The 17,991-nt window shown below is 36.7% G+C and overlaps 1 protein-coding gene across 1 annotated transcript; it reads left to right on the forward strand.

Moving 5' to 3' along the window:
- Positions 1-387: 387 nt before the first annotated feature.
- Positions 388-17,180, forward strand: LOC110678851. Its single transcript, XM_021852377.1, has 2 exons — positions 388-886; positions 16,714-17,180. Exons 1-2 carry the CDS (start codon positions 852-854, stop codon positions 17,126-17,128), a joined length of 450 nt encoding a protein of 149 aa, XP_021708069.1. The 5' UTR covers positions 388-851; the 3' UTR covers positions 17,129-17,180.
- Positions 17,181-17,991: the final 811 nt, after the last annotated feature.

The raw sequence follows: 17,991 nt of genomic DNA on the forward strand, positions 1-17,991 counted from the left end.
TTCCAGCAGATTTCAGCGACTCTTAACCCAAGGTGTTTGTCCATTCGGAAAAGCGGGAAAACCCCGGGAATTCCAAATGCCCGGAAAATTACGGGAGATATCCAGGAATTGTATAACACGCCGGGAAAAATGTTCAAACATTCGAATACTGGTTTGTTTGAATTTCAAGCAATATGTATGGGCGAAACTAAAACAATTCATAGGAGGTGCACGACTTTTAGTAAGTTGCTAGAGAAATTATTATGCCATATGTGACATTTTGATAACTTTCAAATTTTAAATCTTTTTGAATGCTTTAATATCAAGATATAACTTAAATCTAACTACTAAAACACACAATTTTTTTTTAATTTTAAGACATTAAAGTAATTACGTATGGCGAAACAGGGAACCACTATGTCCATAACTGGTACACTTACCCTACATCTCGCAACACTGCTCACAGTTTGTTTTGGTCGGCGATTGATGGCCGCCATTAGTCCGCGATCGCGTTTTATTTTGTCAATTTCCGGAGTTTCCGACGCGAAAAAATCGTGAGAAATCCATCGGCCGGATCACAAATCAACGGAGGAAGAATTATTGCTGTTTGGTGATCCTTTCCGGCATAACCGTCTTAAAAAACCGGTCGGAAGAAGTCAACCATTGTCGACGTTTGTCGTCGGCTAACGAAAGCCATGGAAGCTGCCGTACCAAAAGAAGTCTGGTGGCTCGTTTTGGAAATCTGCTCATCGATGGAGTTGGGAATGAGTTGGAGACGCTCCTGAACTGGATCCGGCACGAACGGGACATCTCCAATCGTTGTTCAGCAACTTGCTCGCTGCAGCGGAGTGAGCTGCTAATGAAAAGCCTAAATGGAGTCAGCTTCGGAACAACTACGGTTGAACAGGTAACTAGGGAAGGTGTACCAGTTATGGACATAGTGGTTCCCTATTTCGCCATGTGATTAATTTGATGTCTTCAAATTTTGAAAAATTTTGTGTATTGTATTAGTTAGATTTAAGATATATCTTGATGTTGAAATATTCAAAAAGATTTAAAATGCGAAAGTTGTCAAAATTACACATTTGGCCAAATAGGGAACCACTATGGCCATAACTGGTACACTTTCCCTATGTGTCAACGGCCCGGAATAAACACTTATTGATTGAGAATTTTTAGGGTTTAGGGTCTCGAGAATGATTGAGAATGTTTGTTTAATATTCATTGCAATTCACACAATTTTGTAGGCTTAGTGGCTGAGCGGTTAGTGTCGTCAGTGTTGCGGGGAGTGGGTTCGATTCCCGAATTTTCATAAGGAATGTTTGTCGGCTCTGCCATTGCATGTCCGTTGTCTAGTTTCAAGTTACAGTCTGTGCATCTAAATGGCTAAATATGGTGTATCCTCAACAAAGAGATCTTCCAGGGAGCGATGATCTTAGAAATTTAATCACTGTATTTTGTAGTGCGAATTAGAGGTTGTATAAACTTCAAAACAATCACAAAGTTGTTATTACAACAATCAGATGTTTAGGGCTTGAGAATCCATCATTTGATCATCAGTAACCATTTAATATTGTGAACCAGTTCAAATTTAAAGAAAATTCAATTAAAATTATTTAAAGGCATTCTAGATAGGGAGCCGGATCCAATTCTTGGCACTTTTGATTCACGTTGAGGTTTTTGGAAAGCTACAGAGCTCATATTTGGTCATAACATGCGTCGTATTCAAGTGCTTCTTATTGAAAAGTTTCAGACAATTTGGCCGATAAAAAACCCCCATGCCAAAGTGAATCATGGAAGTGCCCAAGAATCTCTGCACCCTACTATCAATTAGTGAAGTCCAATTGACAAATTTTCATGAGCATTGCTTAGATTTAGTAGTAGTAGTAATTTTATACAAACTACTGCATAATACATTAATCATTTATTGAAGTCGTCTTTACTCCGAGTTAATATAATTTAAAACTAGTGAGAAGATTACAAACTGTGGGTGGGTTATGGGAATACCATTGACAGTTTGTAATCTTCTACGAGGTTTTTCAAGACCCAACAGGACAAGAGCGGATAGGAACATACTTGGAATAATATATCAAAATGCCGTTCTATAATTAAGTAATATTATATGATCTATGATGGTATTGAAGTGTTTCACTCAATGGGAATTCTGGATGTGATAATACTCGTTGAATATGCCCAAATATCACATAAGTTAATAAATACAATAATATAATAATAAACAGTAAGTAAAAATTAATAATATCAATATAAAGTAAAAAGTAATAATATCAAGTAGTAAGTAATAGCATCAAATTTATATACTTCACAAGGTTTTGTAGACAATAAATGAGTGAAAAAACTACATATTAGGAAAGTCACATCAGCTAAGCCTATACATATGCAATTGTTGGTCATTCAGGTATGTATGACAATGAATGATTCTTTCCTAATAGGGGTACTAGTAGATCACGTGAATAATTTCGAAACAAATTATATTCATACATCGGTCTTCGATCTAAAAGGCTATGCTGTAAAATCATTATTTTAAAGCTACTCATAAGAACTGTTATGCGTTTATTCACAAATTTCAGAATGTATGAATATTTCAAAAATTTTATATTTATGAGCTGAAATATCTTAAGCACACCAACCCACCCCCTTCAGCGTTATAAAATTAGTGAATGAGCCCTATATAATCAATGGAACGTAATAGTGGGTGTGTTAACTTTGAGACAACATTATAGGTTCAACCTTCAGATATTGTAGACGTTCGTATTACAAGCTAGGTTTGAATTTCCTTAATAACTATGAAAATTTAATAAGGCAAACATTACTTAAGAATTTAGGAGATGAATTTTTGATAGTAAAGATAATAATAATGATTACAAACTGTAGTATTAGCTTCCAAAATAGCGTTTTTTGGCAGCCTGTCTGTCATACATTTCGGACACCCTCATGTGAATATAATTTGGACAGAGGCGTTATCTTAATATCCATACAATGGTTTCTTGAAAAGACGATCATATCACAATACTGTAAGAGTTTACATGTTACATATGCATTTGTTCGCTTATTGGATGTGTATATTAGTGAAAATCAATAGTTTCATTCAATGCAAGCAAATATCATCAGTGTGTTCATCAGATGTAGTGTAGTGTGTTTCATCAGATGGCCAAATTATATCAACTGAACAAAAACCATAATCTATTTTGGACAACACCTGATTTATGCCATATATGCTCATGTTAAGATTTTAGATGAACTTAGCTTAAATTTTAGACATATCTTATCATGTTTCCACTTTCAATTTTTTTTATGAATGCTAATTCTGACCGCTATTATTGCATTTAATGTATGCTCTTGAAATGCATATCCTCTTGCATTCGTAGGTTCCACAGATGTTCTGTAGATACAATTTACAATTTTTACATTCTTGAAGCCAATTTGTAATTGTTATGAAAATGGTCATCATTAATATGTAGCATAGTGTATTAATAATGCAATACATGATTTCCCGTACATGTGTTCCTCAACATCTCATTGGAAATAAGCATAGAACGACAAGCCTGTCCAAATTATATACGTTACCCTAATTCAGTTCTATTTCGAGAACTTCAACCTTATTATTATATTTTATAGAACCTGACCTTTGATTTTAAACGGCTACCCACAAAAGTAATTTTTTTATTTATATATTTTTCTGATAAATTTAAGATATTCGTTTACGTTTTATATTATTGTTTACAATTTTGTACTATTTGAAATATTTAGTTTATTTAAAAAAAAGGCACAAATCTCGCAAAGAAAGTGTTAAACAACAGTGAACTTTTTATTTTGGCTTTGTGCACTACCAGAAAGCTTAAAATAAGAAGATCAGGTACGTTTTCCAACTATTTCTCCAGTTTTGTGCATTTGAAAACGTGAGAACTGATACTTCTGAGTTATAAAACAGATTTAAAAAAAAATCGATTGGTTGTTGAAGCCATAAAATTAAATGGTTTAGAATTTTTCTAGAAATCGACTGGAAGGTCAGGGAATTTATGAATCAAACTTGGGTTGATACCTTGCTAAGACTATAAAACAGGCCTGCCCCCTTTTTTGAATCGCGGGCCAAATCGCTGAAATACTTTTGTGTATCGGTCAATTTTCTAAAATGCACAAATATTCGTAAATGTCAGCAAATGAAGAAAATTTATTTTGAAAACATCGAATAGGTGATTGCTGCTAAATATTCATCCCAATTTTCATTTCGCAATCCTGCTTTGAAATCTTTTCGAATGCTGTCCACCATTTCAGAAGAAACCTGATCTTACCTCTATTATAAATTTGCCTAAGATTCTTTTGAAATTCTACCTAAGGTTACATTGTAACCTTGCCCATCATTTTTGAAAATTAGAATTGAAAACCTTAAAAATCCTGACCAGAAGTCAAAGAATCTTATTGAAGATTATATGAGAATCCTGCTCATGTCATACCTGAAAGTAGTGTCCAGAATTATTTGAGCAGTCTGTCGAAGATTTTGTGCAAAACTGGTATTTTTTATAATCACAAGTATAGGCAGCACTCCCAGGAGTTGGTGAAATTCATTTTTAGGATTCTTTGAGAATATTCTCCTGTGATTAAGTGAAATCATGTTTGAAAATTTGTTTGGCAATGACTTGTTCAGGCTTCATTAGCAAAAGTTGAAGGAGGTTATGGTACAAAAACGCGTTTTCGTAGATTAAATTTGTGTATTTAAGAATTAACCTCAATTCGGTCTTCTCAAATTTCTTTGTAGAACGTTTTGACCGTTAGTGAAACTAAAATCAACAGTGCTTACAATCTTACTGCAAAACATCCAGATTTTGTTTTCAAATATTTGAAATAAAGACTTTTAATAATTCATAACATTATGAATGTATTTCAGATTCTAAAAACCATTTTTTTTATGATTTACCGAGTTAAAATATCAGCATGAAATAAAATTCAAAACTAGACTTGATATCTCAACTTCAAGTTGTAGAATATTCAACGAGCCAAATATGCGGGCCGCGGGCCATACAAAATTTAGAAGCTGATCTAGTTAGCTAGTTTTAAAACACCTGCATCATCAGGAATTAAAATATTTATATTATTTTAGAAATTACTGTAGGTTTGATAGCGATAGCTTTTTTCCAATGCAGTCAAGGAATTTCTTTTCTTTTCTTGAGCGTAACAACATACTTAGCTTTAAAACAAAACGATCAAAAATGTGTTAACACCTTACAATTTTCAATACGATCAATAAACTTTGTTTTTGGCAGATTAATTCGATTAATTAACTATTGCCTACTACTGTCTGTTTTGTGTTTGAAATTCTCTGGAAGTCGCTCCTGGAATTTCTCCGGGAATTTCTTCCTCAAGGAATTGGTCCGAGAATTTCCTCCAGGAATCCTCCGAGAACTTCAAGGATTTCCTCGGAGTTATCAAGAACTACTTTTTTTCCTAGAATTCCTTCGGGGATTTCAATGATTCTTTCGGAGATATCCCCCAAGAACCCTCCCGAGGATTTTCTCCAGAAATTATTCCTGGAATTCATCCAAAAATTGCTTCGTAGATTACCTCCAAAAATCTTGTGGAGATTTGCTCCCTTTGAGAAATTTCTACAAGAATTCATGCGGGGATTTCATCCAGAAATTCCTCTGGGGATTTTGTCCAGAAATTCTTTTGGGGATTTCTTCTAAAGATTTCATTTAAAAAAAAATCCTCCGGGGATTTTGGCAAGCAATTCTCCCGAGGATTTTTTCAGAGAACTCATCCAGGAATTTCTCTGGAAAATGCACCTGGAATTTCTCCGGGAATTTTCTCCAGGAATTCCTGAGGAGGTTTCCTCAAGGAATTGGTCCGAGAATTTCCTCCAGGAACTTCAAGAATTTCCCCAGGGATATCAAGAACTACATTTTTCCAAGAATTCCTTCGGGGATTTCAATGATTCTTCCGAAGATATTCCCCAAGAACCCTCCTGAGGATTTCCTCAAGAAATTATTCCTGGAATTCATCTAAAAATTGCTTCGTTGATTACCTCCAAAAATCTTCTGGAGATTTGCTCCTTTTGAGAAATTTCTCCCAAGAATTCATACGGGGATTTCATCCAGAAATTCCTCTGGGGATTTTGTCCAGAAATTCTTTTGGGGATTTCATTTAAACAATCCTCCGGGGATTTTGGCAAGCAATTCTCCCGAGGATTTTTTCAAAGAACTCATCCAGGAATTTCTCTGGAAAATGCACCTGGAATTTCTCCGGGAATTTTCTCCAGGAATTCCTGAGGAGGTTTCCTCAAGGAATTGGTCCGAGAATTTCCTCCAGGAACTTCAAGAATTTCCCCGGGGATATCAAGAACTACATTTTTCCAAGAATTCCTTCGGGGATTTCTATGATTCTTCCGAAGATATCCTCCAAGAACCCTCCCGAGGATTTCCTCAAGAAATTATTCCTGGAATTCATCCAAAAATTGCTTCGTTGATTACCTCCAAAAATCTTCTGGGGATTTGCTCCCTTTGAGAAATTTCTCCCAAGACTTCATGCGGGGATTTCATCCAGAAATTCCTCTGGGGATTTTGTCCAGAATTTTTTTTGGGGATTTCATTTAAACAATCCTCCGGGGATTTTGGCAAGCAATTCTCCCGAGGATTTTTTCAGAGAACTCATCCAGGAATTTCTCACCACCTGCACCTGGAATTTCACCGGGAATTTCCTCCAGGAATTGCTTAGGAGATTTCCTCAAGGAATTGGTCCGTGAATTTCCTCCAGGAATTCCTCCGGGAACTTCAAGCATTTCCTTGGGGATATCAAGAACAACATTTTTCCAATAATTCCTTCGGGGATTTCAATTATTTTTCCGGAGATATCCTCCAAGAACCCTTCAGTGGATTTTATCCAGAAATTATTACGGGGCTTTCCTCCAGAAATTCCTCCAAAAATTGTTCCGTAGATTAAATCCAAAAATCTTCTGGGGATTTGCTCCCTTTGAAAATTTCTCCCAAGAATTCATGCGGAGATTTCATCCAGAAATTTCTTTGGGGATTTTGTCCAGAAATTTCCCGGGGATTTCCTCTAGGAATTTCATTAAAAAAAATCCTCCGAGGATTTTGTCCTAGAATTTCCTCCAGGAATCCCTCCAGGAATTCCTCCGGGAACTTCAACTACCGTCATAGCACAGACAAACAGACTTAAAACTCTGATTATTTTCTTTCGCAGAGCACGCTTAATTTGAATATTTGGTAGTTGGCCGACGAGCCACTCGTGCCGCTTGCATCGCTTTTGTTTTAGTTTGACGTTTACTTTACCGCTGATTCCATGTGTCGATATCGAATAATGGAACATCCACTTATGGGGGTTTCACTGTAGTTCCTCGGAAATACTCTGGAGTTCTTCTGAAGTTGTTTCGAAAAATTCACTACATTCCCTCCAGGAGTTTGTCCAGAGTTCCTCAGGAAATTTCTCAAAAGTTTCTCCGGGAATTTATCTATACTTCCTCCTGGAATTCCTCCAGAGTTCCTCCAGTTTTTCTTTAATCCTATGAGAAATTAATTCTTCCGCATTTCCTCCGGCAATTCTTCTGGATCTCATCCAGCGATTCCTCGGAACGTCCTCCGGATTTCTACAGGAAATTCTTCTAGATTTCTTCCAGAAGAGTTCCTACAGCGATTCTTCTGGAATTTCTGGAAAGTTCCTCCCGAGTTCATTCCCAACGCTGGGAATTGCTTCAAAAATTTCTCTGGAGTTCGTCAAGCAATTCCCCCGGAGTTCCTCCAGAAATACATCCGGAGTTTCTCCAGCAACGCCTCCTGGGTTCCTGCAGAAATTGCTTCGTAGTTCCTCCAGGATTTCCTTTGGATATTCTCTAGGATTTTGCCCAGAGTTCCTACAGGTATTCCTTTAGAGTTTCTCCTGGAATTCCTTCGAAGCTTCTTCGGTAATTCCTCCTGAGTTGCTCTACAAATTCCTCCGGAGTTCTTTCAGCATTTATTTTGGATTTTATCCAGCATATCCTCCGTAGTTTCTCCAAAGCTCCAGGAGGAACTCCTGAGAAATTGCTGAAGCAACGGAAGAGTTGCTGGGGGAGCTACAGTCAGGGTGACCAGCGCACCGGGAAATCGGGAAAACCGGGAAAAAGCCGGGAATTTCGAATCACCGGGAGAAAACCGGGAAATATACGGGAATTTCAATTAGCTCCGGGAAAATTTTGCATACCAATTAATGTTTCAACCAGCACGATCTATACTTTAGTGGATTTTTACAAAAGCGTCTGAATTCGAATCCCTAGTTAGTCAATAATTGCTCTAATCCAGTAAATAAAAAACTTTTAATGAAAAAACATCTTGCGAAAAGTTTTTCATATAGCTTCATGAAGCATTTTATGTTAAAAACTACAATGTTTGGATGTTATAAATTTCTCTAAGCAAGCTTGCAATTCACTACTATCAAATTAAATGCGTTTACAACTAGAGTTTTCAATCCCGGGAACATTTCCCGGGATATGAGATTTCCCGGGATTCCCGTTTCCCGGGAAATGATTTCCTGTTTTCCGGGATTCCCGTATTTCCCGGGATTTCTGTATTTCAAGGGTAGTTCTATTAAAAAAGGATTAACCATCCATTTTCAAACCAAAACTATCGTTTAATTTACTTTTCATATCATTCTTACCAATGACCTTACTAGATCACTAGTTATACTTCCATATTGATTTGTTGTTTTTTTGTAATCAAATAGTTGTTCATAAAATGAATAACTCTTTGACGATATGTTTTTTTTTTTCAAAATAGATTATATGCTATACACAATACAGGATTTTTCGAGGGATCATCCATGAATTGAGAACGCTCATAAAGTTTTCATGGATTTAACCGTCACATTTTCCATCGTTAGACTCTAGTTGGTTATTATTCTAGTGCTTGAAAGATTTGATTTAATGTTGGTTCAGGTCGGACTCGATTATCCTTTGTATCGATTTTTTTCACTTCGGATAACATAATCTTCCTTATAATCGAGTCACTAAAAGAAAAATGGAAATATACATTAAAAGAATTTAATTATTTTCTTTTTTCGTTGTTTTATTTATATAATGCAGTGGCGTAACCAGAATTTATATCTAGGAACATTAGGGGTCTTGGGAAGAAATTATTTTGACATCCAAAGCTGCAAAACCATTCATATTGTATATTGCAATACCAAATTATCTCAAATTCATGCATAAAATCTCAAAAATAAGAATATCAAAGAACAAACTCCGGATAATCGAATTCCGGATAATCGAGTCCGTCCTGTACATATAATTTGAACTTCATACGATTTGTCAAGAATAATCTCCCCATGGACTCAATATCATAATTTGTGTTGTTCTGAAGCCTAGCGTACACAACAAAATCAATAGATTTTTTTGAGAAACATAAATAAATTACACACAAAAAAGAGAATGTAGGTACCATACAAGTTTACTGGTATAAAAATATATAACAAAAATACAAATATAAAAAAAAGCTTTATTTTCACGTTTTTTGAAAATTTCCCGGGATCCCGGGATTTCCCGGGAAATGGCAAATTTATTTCCCGTTTCCCGGGAAATCAAATCCCGGGAAATTTGAAAACTCTATTTACAACCTATGATATTTATTGAAGATTTGCCATTCGCTTCTTGTTTGGGCTTGGTAAAAATAGTACAAAATTCTAATTCATTTCAGAATTATGACTGTTATTTTTTTTATCACAAATAATTGCCCTGAGAAAATGTTCTAGATTTGTGGGGATAGAACATAACAAAAAATTCTATGCTGATGACCATGGAACGAAATGTTGAAAATTTAAACTGTCATTCATTCAAAGATTGACTCGATCCCATCATATAAACGAGGGTCTAACTTTTTTTTACACTGAACTTTTTCATAACAAATTCCACGATTACTTAAAATGACCGTCGTAAAATATCGTTTCATAGATCAAACTGGAATTTAGCAGAATCAGTATAAGTAAGTTTAGGTTGATGACCAAAAAACTCATACTTAAAAGTCGTTTGAAATGGTAAAAAAATCGCAATAATGTTTCTTACCATATCATTAAACCGGGAATATTTTTGAAATACCGGGAAAAAACCGGGAGAAAACCGGGAATTTGAAATTGACTTTTCACTGGCCACCCTGTACAGTGGAATTCTGGACAAAATCCTAGTTAATCTCAAAAAAAAAATCCTGGAGGAACTACGGATTAATTCATGGAGGAACTCTGGAGGTGTTTGTAGAGGAACTCCGGAGTAATAGCTTGACGAAATCTGGAGAAATTTCTGGAGAAACTGAAGAGGAAATTCGATGGAATTCCTGGTGGACCTCCAAAAGAATTACCGGAGGAATTCTTGGAGAATACCTCCGGAGGAATTTCTGGAAGAAATCGTTGAGGAAAATCCTCGGCCCAAGTGTAAATCCTTGTGAAATCCTAAAGAGAAACTCTTGGGAGAAATCTCCGGATTAATTTATGGAGAAATCCCCGCAGAAATTTATAGATGAAATCCCCAAAGGAAACCTTGAAGGAAATCCCCGGATTATTCCTGGAGGGAATTTTCGAAGAAGTTCTTGGAAGAAATCACCGGGGCATTCCTGGAAGAAATCTCCGGAGAAACTCCTGTTGTAAAACTCCAAAGAACATCCTGGAGGAAATCTCTGGACAAATTCTTTGGAAAAAATCTCCGAAAGAGTTTCTGGAGAAAATCCTCAGAGGAATTTATTAATGAATTTCTGGACGAAATCGCCGGAAGAATTTCTGAATGAAATCTCCTGAGGAATTCCTGTAGAAAATCCTCGGACGAATTCGTGGAGCAAAGTGCCAGAGGAGTTTCTGGAGGAAATCCACGGAGGAATTCCTGGACCAATCTCCGAAGGTGATCTGAAGGAAATTCCTAGAACAATCCCTAGAGGAAAGCGTAGAAGAATTTCTGTGGGAAATCCCCGGAGGAATTACTATTAGAAAATTCCCGAAGCAGGTCTTGAGGAATATCCCCGGAGGAACCCTTGAAATTCTCGGAGGAATTGCTATTTGAAATTCTCGCAGAAAATTTCAGGAGTAAATCCCCGGAAGAATTATTGGGGGTTCCCCGGAGGAGATCGATGAAAAAATCTTCGGTGAGATTTCTGATTAAAATCCTCGGAGGTATTCCTTGAGGGAAATCTCGGTTCTTAGAGGAAAATCCCGGAAGAATTCTTGGAAAAAATCTCCGGAGAAATATCTGAAGAAAATCTCCGGAGGAATACCTGGTGCAGATCGCCAGAGGAGTTTCTGGACGGGTCCTAAAATGTTTAATGAAATCTTGTTTTTATTCAATAACACGAAAGAGCATGTTACTGCAACTACTTTAGCATTTTTTCCCGCTCAACTAACGGCTACATCATATTTAAACTTCAATTTAAACATTGGGTCCACAAATGAACCTTGACACTTGAGATCATGTTTGACGTTCGCTTAGTTGACCAAAACACCACAGGGCTTTTAGTTTTAACACTGGGGTTGTTCCTATCTGACATTTCGGAAGGGACACGGAAAACAAAATACACCCAAATTTTGAGTTTAAGCCAAGGGGTGTGACAAAATCTAAAATAAATATAAAAAATGTTTTTTGGACTAAAAACTACCGGAAAACATTAAAAAATTGTGTAAATATGTGTTCTTGGCCTAAACTTAAGCGTTTGGCACTAAAATTGGGACATGGCTTTAGGACCCTATTTCTGGACGAAATTTCCAGAAGAATTCCTGGAGGAGTTGCGGTAGAAAATCCTCGGAGATGCTTCTTGGAGAAATCCCAGAAACAATTCCTGGAAATCCCCGGAAGAATTTCTGCACGAAATCTCCGGAGTAATAGCTATTGACAATCCCCTGAGAAATTTCTGGAGAAAATTCCCGGAGGAGTTTCTGGGATATCGTCAGAGGAATCCTTGAAATTCCCGGAGGAATTCCTGCAGAAATTCCAAGATAAATTCTTGCAAAAAATCCCCGTAAAAATTCCTGGTTTAAATACCAAGAGAAAATCCTGAAGGATGTCTCCGGAAAAATTCTCTGAAAAAATCCCCGAAAGAATTTCTGGAGAAAAAACCTCAAAAGAATTTCCTAATGAATTGCTGGACGAAATCCCCAGAGAAAATCCTTGACCAAATCCCCGGAGGAATTGCTGAAACTCTCTGAGGAATTCCTGGAGAAAAATTCCTGGTGTAAATCCGCAGATATATTCCTGGAAGAAATCTTCGGATAAAGTCTCCGAAGGAATTTCTGGAGAAATTCCTCTAAGGAACTTCTAGACGAAATTCCCAGAGGAAATCCCCGGAGGAGCTCTTGGAAAAACCTCCGGTGGAACTTCTGGACGAAATCCTCGGAGAAATTTCTAAAGGAAATACATACCCGAAGAAATTCCCGGAGGAATCCCCGAAGAAATTCCTGCAGCAAACCCCGGAGGTATTCCTGCCATAAATCCCCGGATGAATGCCTGAAAATAATTCCTGGAGAAAATCCTCGGAGTAAATGTTGAGGGATATTCCCGGAGGAATCCTTGAAATTCCCAGAGGACTTCCTGGAGAAAATCTCCAGAGAAATTTCTGGTGCAATCTCCAAAGAGCTTCCCGGAGTAATTCCTGGTGCAATCTCCAAAGAGCTTCCCTGAAAAAGTCCTGTTTCAAATTCTCTGACAAACCCCCTAAAGAATTTCTGGAGAAAATCAGCAGAGGAATTTCTTAACTGAATCCTTGGAGGTATTTATTCATGCAATCTTTGGAGATGCTTCTAGAGTAAATCTCCGGAAGAATTTCAGGATGAAATCCACTGCGGAATTTCTGGATGAACTCCCTGAAGGAGTTCTGCTGTTGGAAATTCCCTTTAAAATTCCTGGAGAAAATCCCGGAGGATTTCTTGGGAGAAGTCCTCAGAAGAATTCTTGGAAAAAGTCTTTGGAGAAAATCTCCAGAGGAATACCTGAAGCAAATCGCCAGAGGAGTTTCCACCATTGGAGCAATTCCTGGACGAAATCCTCAACAGAATTCTAGGAGAAACGATTTCTCCAGGCATTCCTCCAGGAATATCTTCAGGGATTCTTCCATGATTTTTTTCAGGGATTCCTCCATCAACTTGTTGGAGATTCATCTAGGAACTCAAGTGATTACTCTAGGAATTTATAGCTGAAAACCGTTCAGGATATCTTCATGAAATTCTTCTTGTAATTACCTCAGAAAAATTCCATCTGGATTTTCAACAAAGCTTCAACGGTTTCTTCCATAATTTATGGCTGAAAACCGTTCAGGATATCTTCATGAAATTCTTCTTGTAATTACCCAAGAAAATTCCATCTGGATTTTCAACAAAACTTCAACGGTTTCTTTCATAACCTTAAGGGAATTTAGGGATCCAATGCTTTTTCTTGAAATTACTCTGAAAAAAAAATTTTGCTCTTATAAATTCTCGAGAAAACACCTCTAAAATTCCTTAAAGAACTACTTCAGGAATCCCTTCAGAGAAACTTTCAGAAGTTTCTACTGAGATTGCTCCATAAATTCTTCAGAAATTCCTCCAGCAATTCTCCCAGATATTTTTCTTTTTCAGAAAGGTTTCCTTCAATAAATACTCCAGAAAATCCTTAAAGGATTTCTACAACAAAATACAGATATTCCTATGGATATTCCTTAAGAATTGCTCTAGATATTACTCCAATGACTCTTCAGGAATTACTCCAGGGTTTCCACTCGAAATGTCTCAGAAAGTTCCAGTAATTCTCCAGTAAAGTCTCAGAAAGAGATTTCTCCAGTAATATTTTTTTTATTTCTTCAGAAATTTCTTTTTTATTTCAGAATTATCTTCAGAGATTCTTCCAGCAATTATTAATTCTTAACATTCTCCAAAGGAAACTATAGGCACTACAGGAATTTCTGCATTATTTTGTCCAATATTTTGTTCAGGGTTTTCTCAAAAAAAATCTTCCATGGATTTCTCCAAAAAATCCCTCAAGATTTCTTTCAAGAATTCCATCAGAGAGTTATCTTCTGGAAATCCTTTAAGATATTATAAAATACCTGAAATACCTTTAGTCATCTCTCAAGAAGAATTCCTGGAGTATCCCAGGATGAAACTGAACATATCTTTAACGGAAACACTGGAGGATATCCCATGGACAGCTCTTCAGGAATCCGTTGAGCAACTTAGATGGTGTTCTGCAGGAATCTCTGTTTGAATTTTTAGGATAAATTCCATGAAGAGTCCCTGCAAGAATGCCTGTACGAATTTCTTGAGGAATTCCTGAAATAATTTTAGGATCAATTCCTGGATAATTCTTAACTATAAAGAAATTCCTTGAGGGATGTCTGAAGAATTTTTGAAGACTACCCTAAAATATTTTATGTGAAATCTCTAAAGGAATTCTTGTAGAAATCTCTGAAGGAATCTTTACAGTAATTTCTGGAGGAATCACTGAAGGAATCGTTAAACGAATTTATGTACGAATCGCTCAACGAATTCCTAGAGAAATACTTGAGGAAATAGAGGAATTGCCGTATAAATTGCTTGATACATTCCGGAAGACATTCTTATTGCAGTTCCTCAAGAAATGCCTGAAGAATTTCCTGGAGGATATCACTGGATACATCAAAGGACATCCAGCAGTTCGTCTAGAATCTAGATTTTCCAGTCACACCTTCAGGATTTAGTCCATGAAATTCTCCTGTAATTCTTCAAGAGATTCCCTATGACAGGGCTTTCCAACCGGTAGTCCACGAACCTCTAGAGGGGTCCGCGATGCGATTGACAATAAGTGTAGTTATTTTTAATTATTTATTTATTCATATACTGAGAAGGTATGACCGATATAGCCATAACAACATAATTAATTTATTCACTTTTCTTTATTTAAGTGGTTTTTCACCCATGGCAAGTTCGTCACTTATGAGAAGGTTCTGTTACCTAACTTGTTTTCAAGAGTTAAGAATAAAGAGTCCAAGAGTTCAAGAGTAGTTTTTGATCTTTAATTTTTTTAAACCGTAACATATTCTGTTTTCCAACTGTGGAAATACTGTGAACATTGAACATGAAAAGCTACTTCCAAGCTACATCTTTTGGTTCATTGTGCTACTTCAATTATTCTGGTCCATCACGTAGTAGCACCTATGAATTGTACGATCATCAATGCTTATGCTTTTGCTTATGTGGAAATACTGGAAAAATAGTCATTCTGTCAGTTACAGATTTCACGCAGGATGCAATTACTTATCTTTTCTAATTCTATCCAGTGTGATCTTAAATATAAAAAAAACTATGATAATTTCTGGAGGTGATCTATAGAAAACTGCTGGAATACTCGCAGATTAATCCTTGACAGATTTTGTCAGCTTCCTGGCGATATGCTTGAAAAAACAATCTGAACTATGATGTTTATTGAATGAATTGAACAAACTGCAGCCAGCTATGAATTCTGTCTGAAAATGTGTTTGAAGATTTCTTGGCGAAGCCAAGTCCCCATGGCAAACCGTTGGCTTCTAAGAAACTCAATAGCAAGCCTCTTGAAATACTAATTAACTCCAGAGAATATTTATGACGAATATCTAGCGGGATTTGGAATGCTCCCATAGGATATGTATCTTATTTTTGTTACTTTTGATTCACTTTGGCGATGTTTTTTAAATCTACTGAGCATTGGTCAAATCATGCGTCGTCCGACTATTCGGTATAGAAAAATCCCTCATGACAAAGTGAACCGTAGGAGGCTCCAAATTGTTCCTAACGCTATTCTGAAACCGTGAAGAAGTTTTACATACTGCTGAGTTTCATACAATTGAATGGGGAAATTTTGGTTTATGAATTCCTTCTGAAATCCATCAAGGGATTTCCACAGAATTTTCTACAGATTTTCTTCAGAAATTTCTCCAAAAATCGTCCTTCCAATTTCTTTAGACATTTCTGTTCCAGGTTTTCTAATATTTGTTTCTGAAGATTTTTCCAGGAATCTTCTAGATAATTTTCCAGCAATCCTTGTACGAGCTCCTCCGAAATGTTCTCCAGAAATTGATCGAGGAAAACCTTTAGATATTTATAGAGAATTTTCAGAAAATTGTTATCGGAATCTATGGTAAAATTCTAAGACAAATCCTTGGAGTTATTCCTTAGAAAAAAATCTGGCACCTATATATTTTTTTTTTAGAAGACTGTAAAAGGGTTCCTGAGAGGATCTCTAAGGTATTGTTCGTAAACTACGTGGTATTTTTTTATGGATTTTCAGACACTTCATTCCTGCTCGTCCACACAAAAAAAAAATCAAATATGTATAGACCGTGGTCTTCCGGCTGACCAGACACCTCCCCCCCCCCTTAATGACCACGTGGTTCATGAACAGCCCTTAAAGAATCTCAGTAATATCTGTAATAATGCTTCTAAAATCTGACAGGAGGCCCAACATTCAGGATGAAGTATGCTCCAGAGATCCTTAAACGACTACCAAATTAAAAGCATCCTGAAATTGTTGTTTTTCCTTCAAGAAATTCTACCTGGGATTCTTCCAAGATTGTCATCTACAAATTCCTAAAATAATTGCTTCAGAGTTCATTCTCAAGAGATTTCTTCAGGGATTATCATCAGCATTTCCTGCAGGCATTTATCCTGGATTTTTTTTTCAGAAATTCTATCTGCGATTTCATAAAAAATTTAACCAAGATCCATATCACACAGTATGTAAAATGGGCTGCAATAATTAGGACTGTTCTTTTTTTCCAGAACTACCGGAAATTATAGCTCTCCACAAGGAAAGGCTAAGTCCAAAAATCATGGAGAATCGATCGATGGACCTTCAAGTTCGATGAATAATGATTCTTCATCTAAGCGTCCATTCGAAGAAATTGAGGAGGTTATCTTGGACGACACAGATTTGGAAGATTCGCATGCTGAGAGCGTGGATGAACGAGGAAAATCTAAAAAGAAAAAGGCTGAGCGATCGATCGATGATAAAATCCACACCATCCTGGATGATCTGGTTGCTGCACCTGGAAAGACCAAAAGCCAACATGCTTCTTTTGGAGCATATCTGGCGGAAAGAATGGACATGCTACCTCTACAAGTGGCTCGCGATCTGGAGGTTGAATTTACCTCCAGAGTAAATTCTCTATTGGATCTTTATGCTGATCACCAGTGAATGGGTCAGCAGCAGTGATTTATCAATAAATAACCTCATTGAAACCATTAAATTAAACGTAGTCAATTTACTTAATAATAAACGCCCAGCTGTTTAGAAAGACTGAAGTAGCGAGTTGAAACCCCGTCTGTCGAGGATAAAAACGTTGTTGTTCGACCTTCAGTTTTTTAATAAACCACTTTAAAATGAAGATAAATCAAAGCTAAACCTCAAATTTCCAAAAGCACAAATCTGAAAAAACAGACGACCATTCTACGCTGAAAATCTGATCGTTTTGTCACCACCAGCGAGTGATCAATCGATCAAGACTTTAGTTTGAACAGCGTTGGTATTCTCTAGATTTGTGCACTAGATGTTTTGAAGCATGGCTTCGATCCATCTTCACCTTAAAATGATGCGGCTACGCACTTAAAAGTTTGCAGGTAAAATAATAGAAAAAATATTTTCTTTAAAATTTTTGCTTGCTTGCGCCACATATCGCCATGGTGTTCTTGAATTAGCCATCTCTCATAAGGAATCAACGTAATGGCCAATACTGGTCCATGCCATCAAGTATTCGCCACCCCAGTTTCCAATACAAAAACTCAGTTTCTCAGCAGTTCTTTTATTTTTCCCACTAAACATGGCTTGAAAGCTGGCTGTCGTTTAACATATTGATAGTATTCAAAAATCTATCAATTAGGGTGGTGATTACTGGTACACCTACCCTACCTCTATTTACAGGGCTGGTAGTGGCTGAGTAACTGGTACACCTAATCTACCTCTATTTACAGGGCTTTTATTGCCTGAGTGACTTGAAAGTAGGAACATGAATTATAAAGTCGTTCTGGATATTATCGGACACTCGGTTGCAGAATAGGGCT

Source organism: Aedes aegypti, chromosome 3 (genome assembly GCF_002204515.2).
Source record: "Aedes aegypti strain LVP_AGWG chromosome 3, AaegL5.0 Primary Assembly, whole genome shotgun sequence".
In the NCBI taxonomy this organism is placed as follows: Eukaryota; Metazoa; Arthropoda; class Insecta; order Diptera; family Culicidae; genus Aedes; species Aedes aegypti.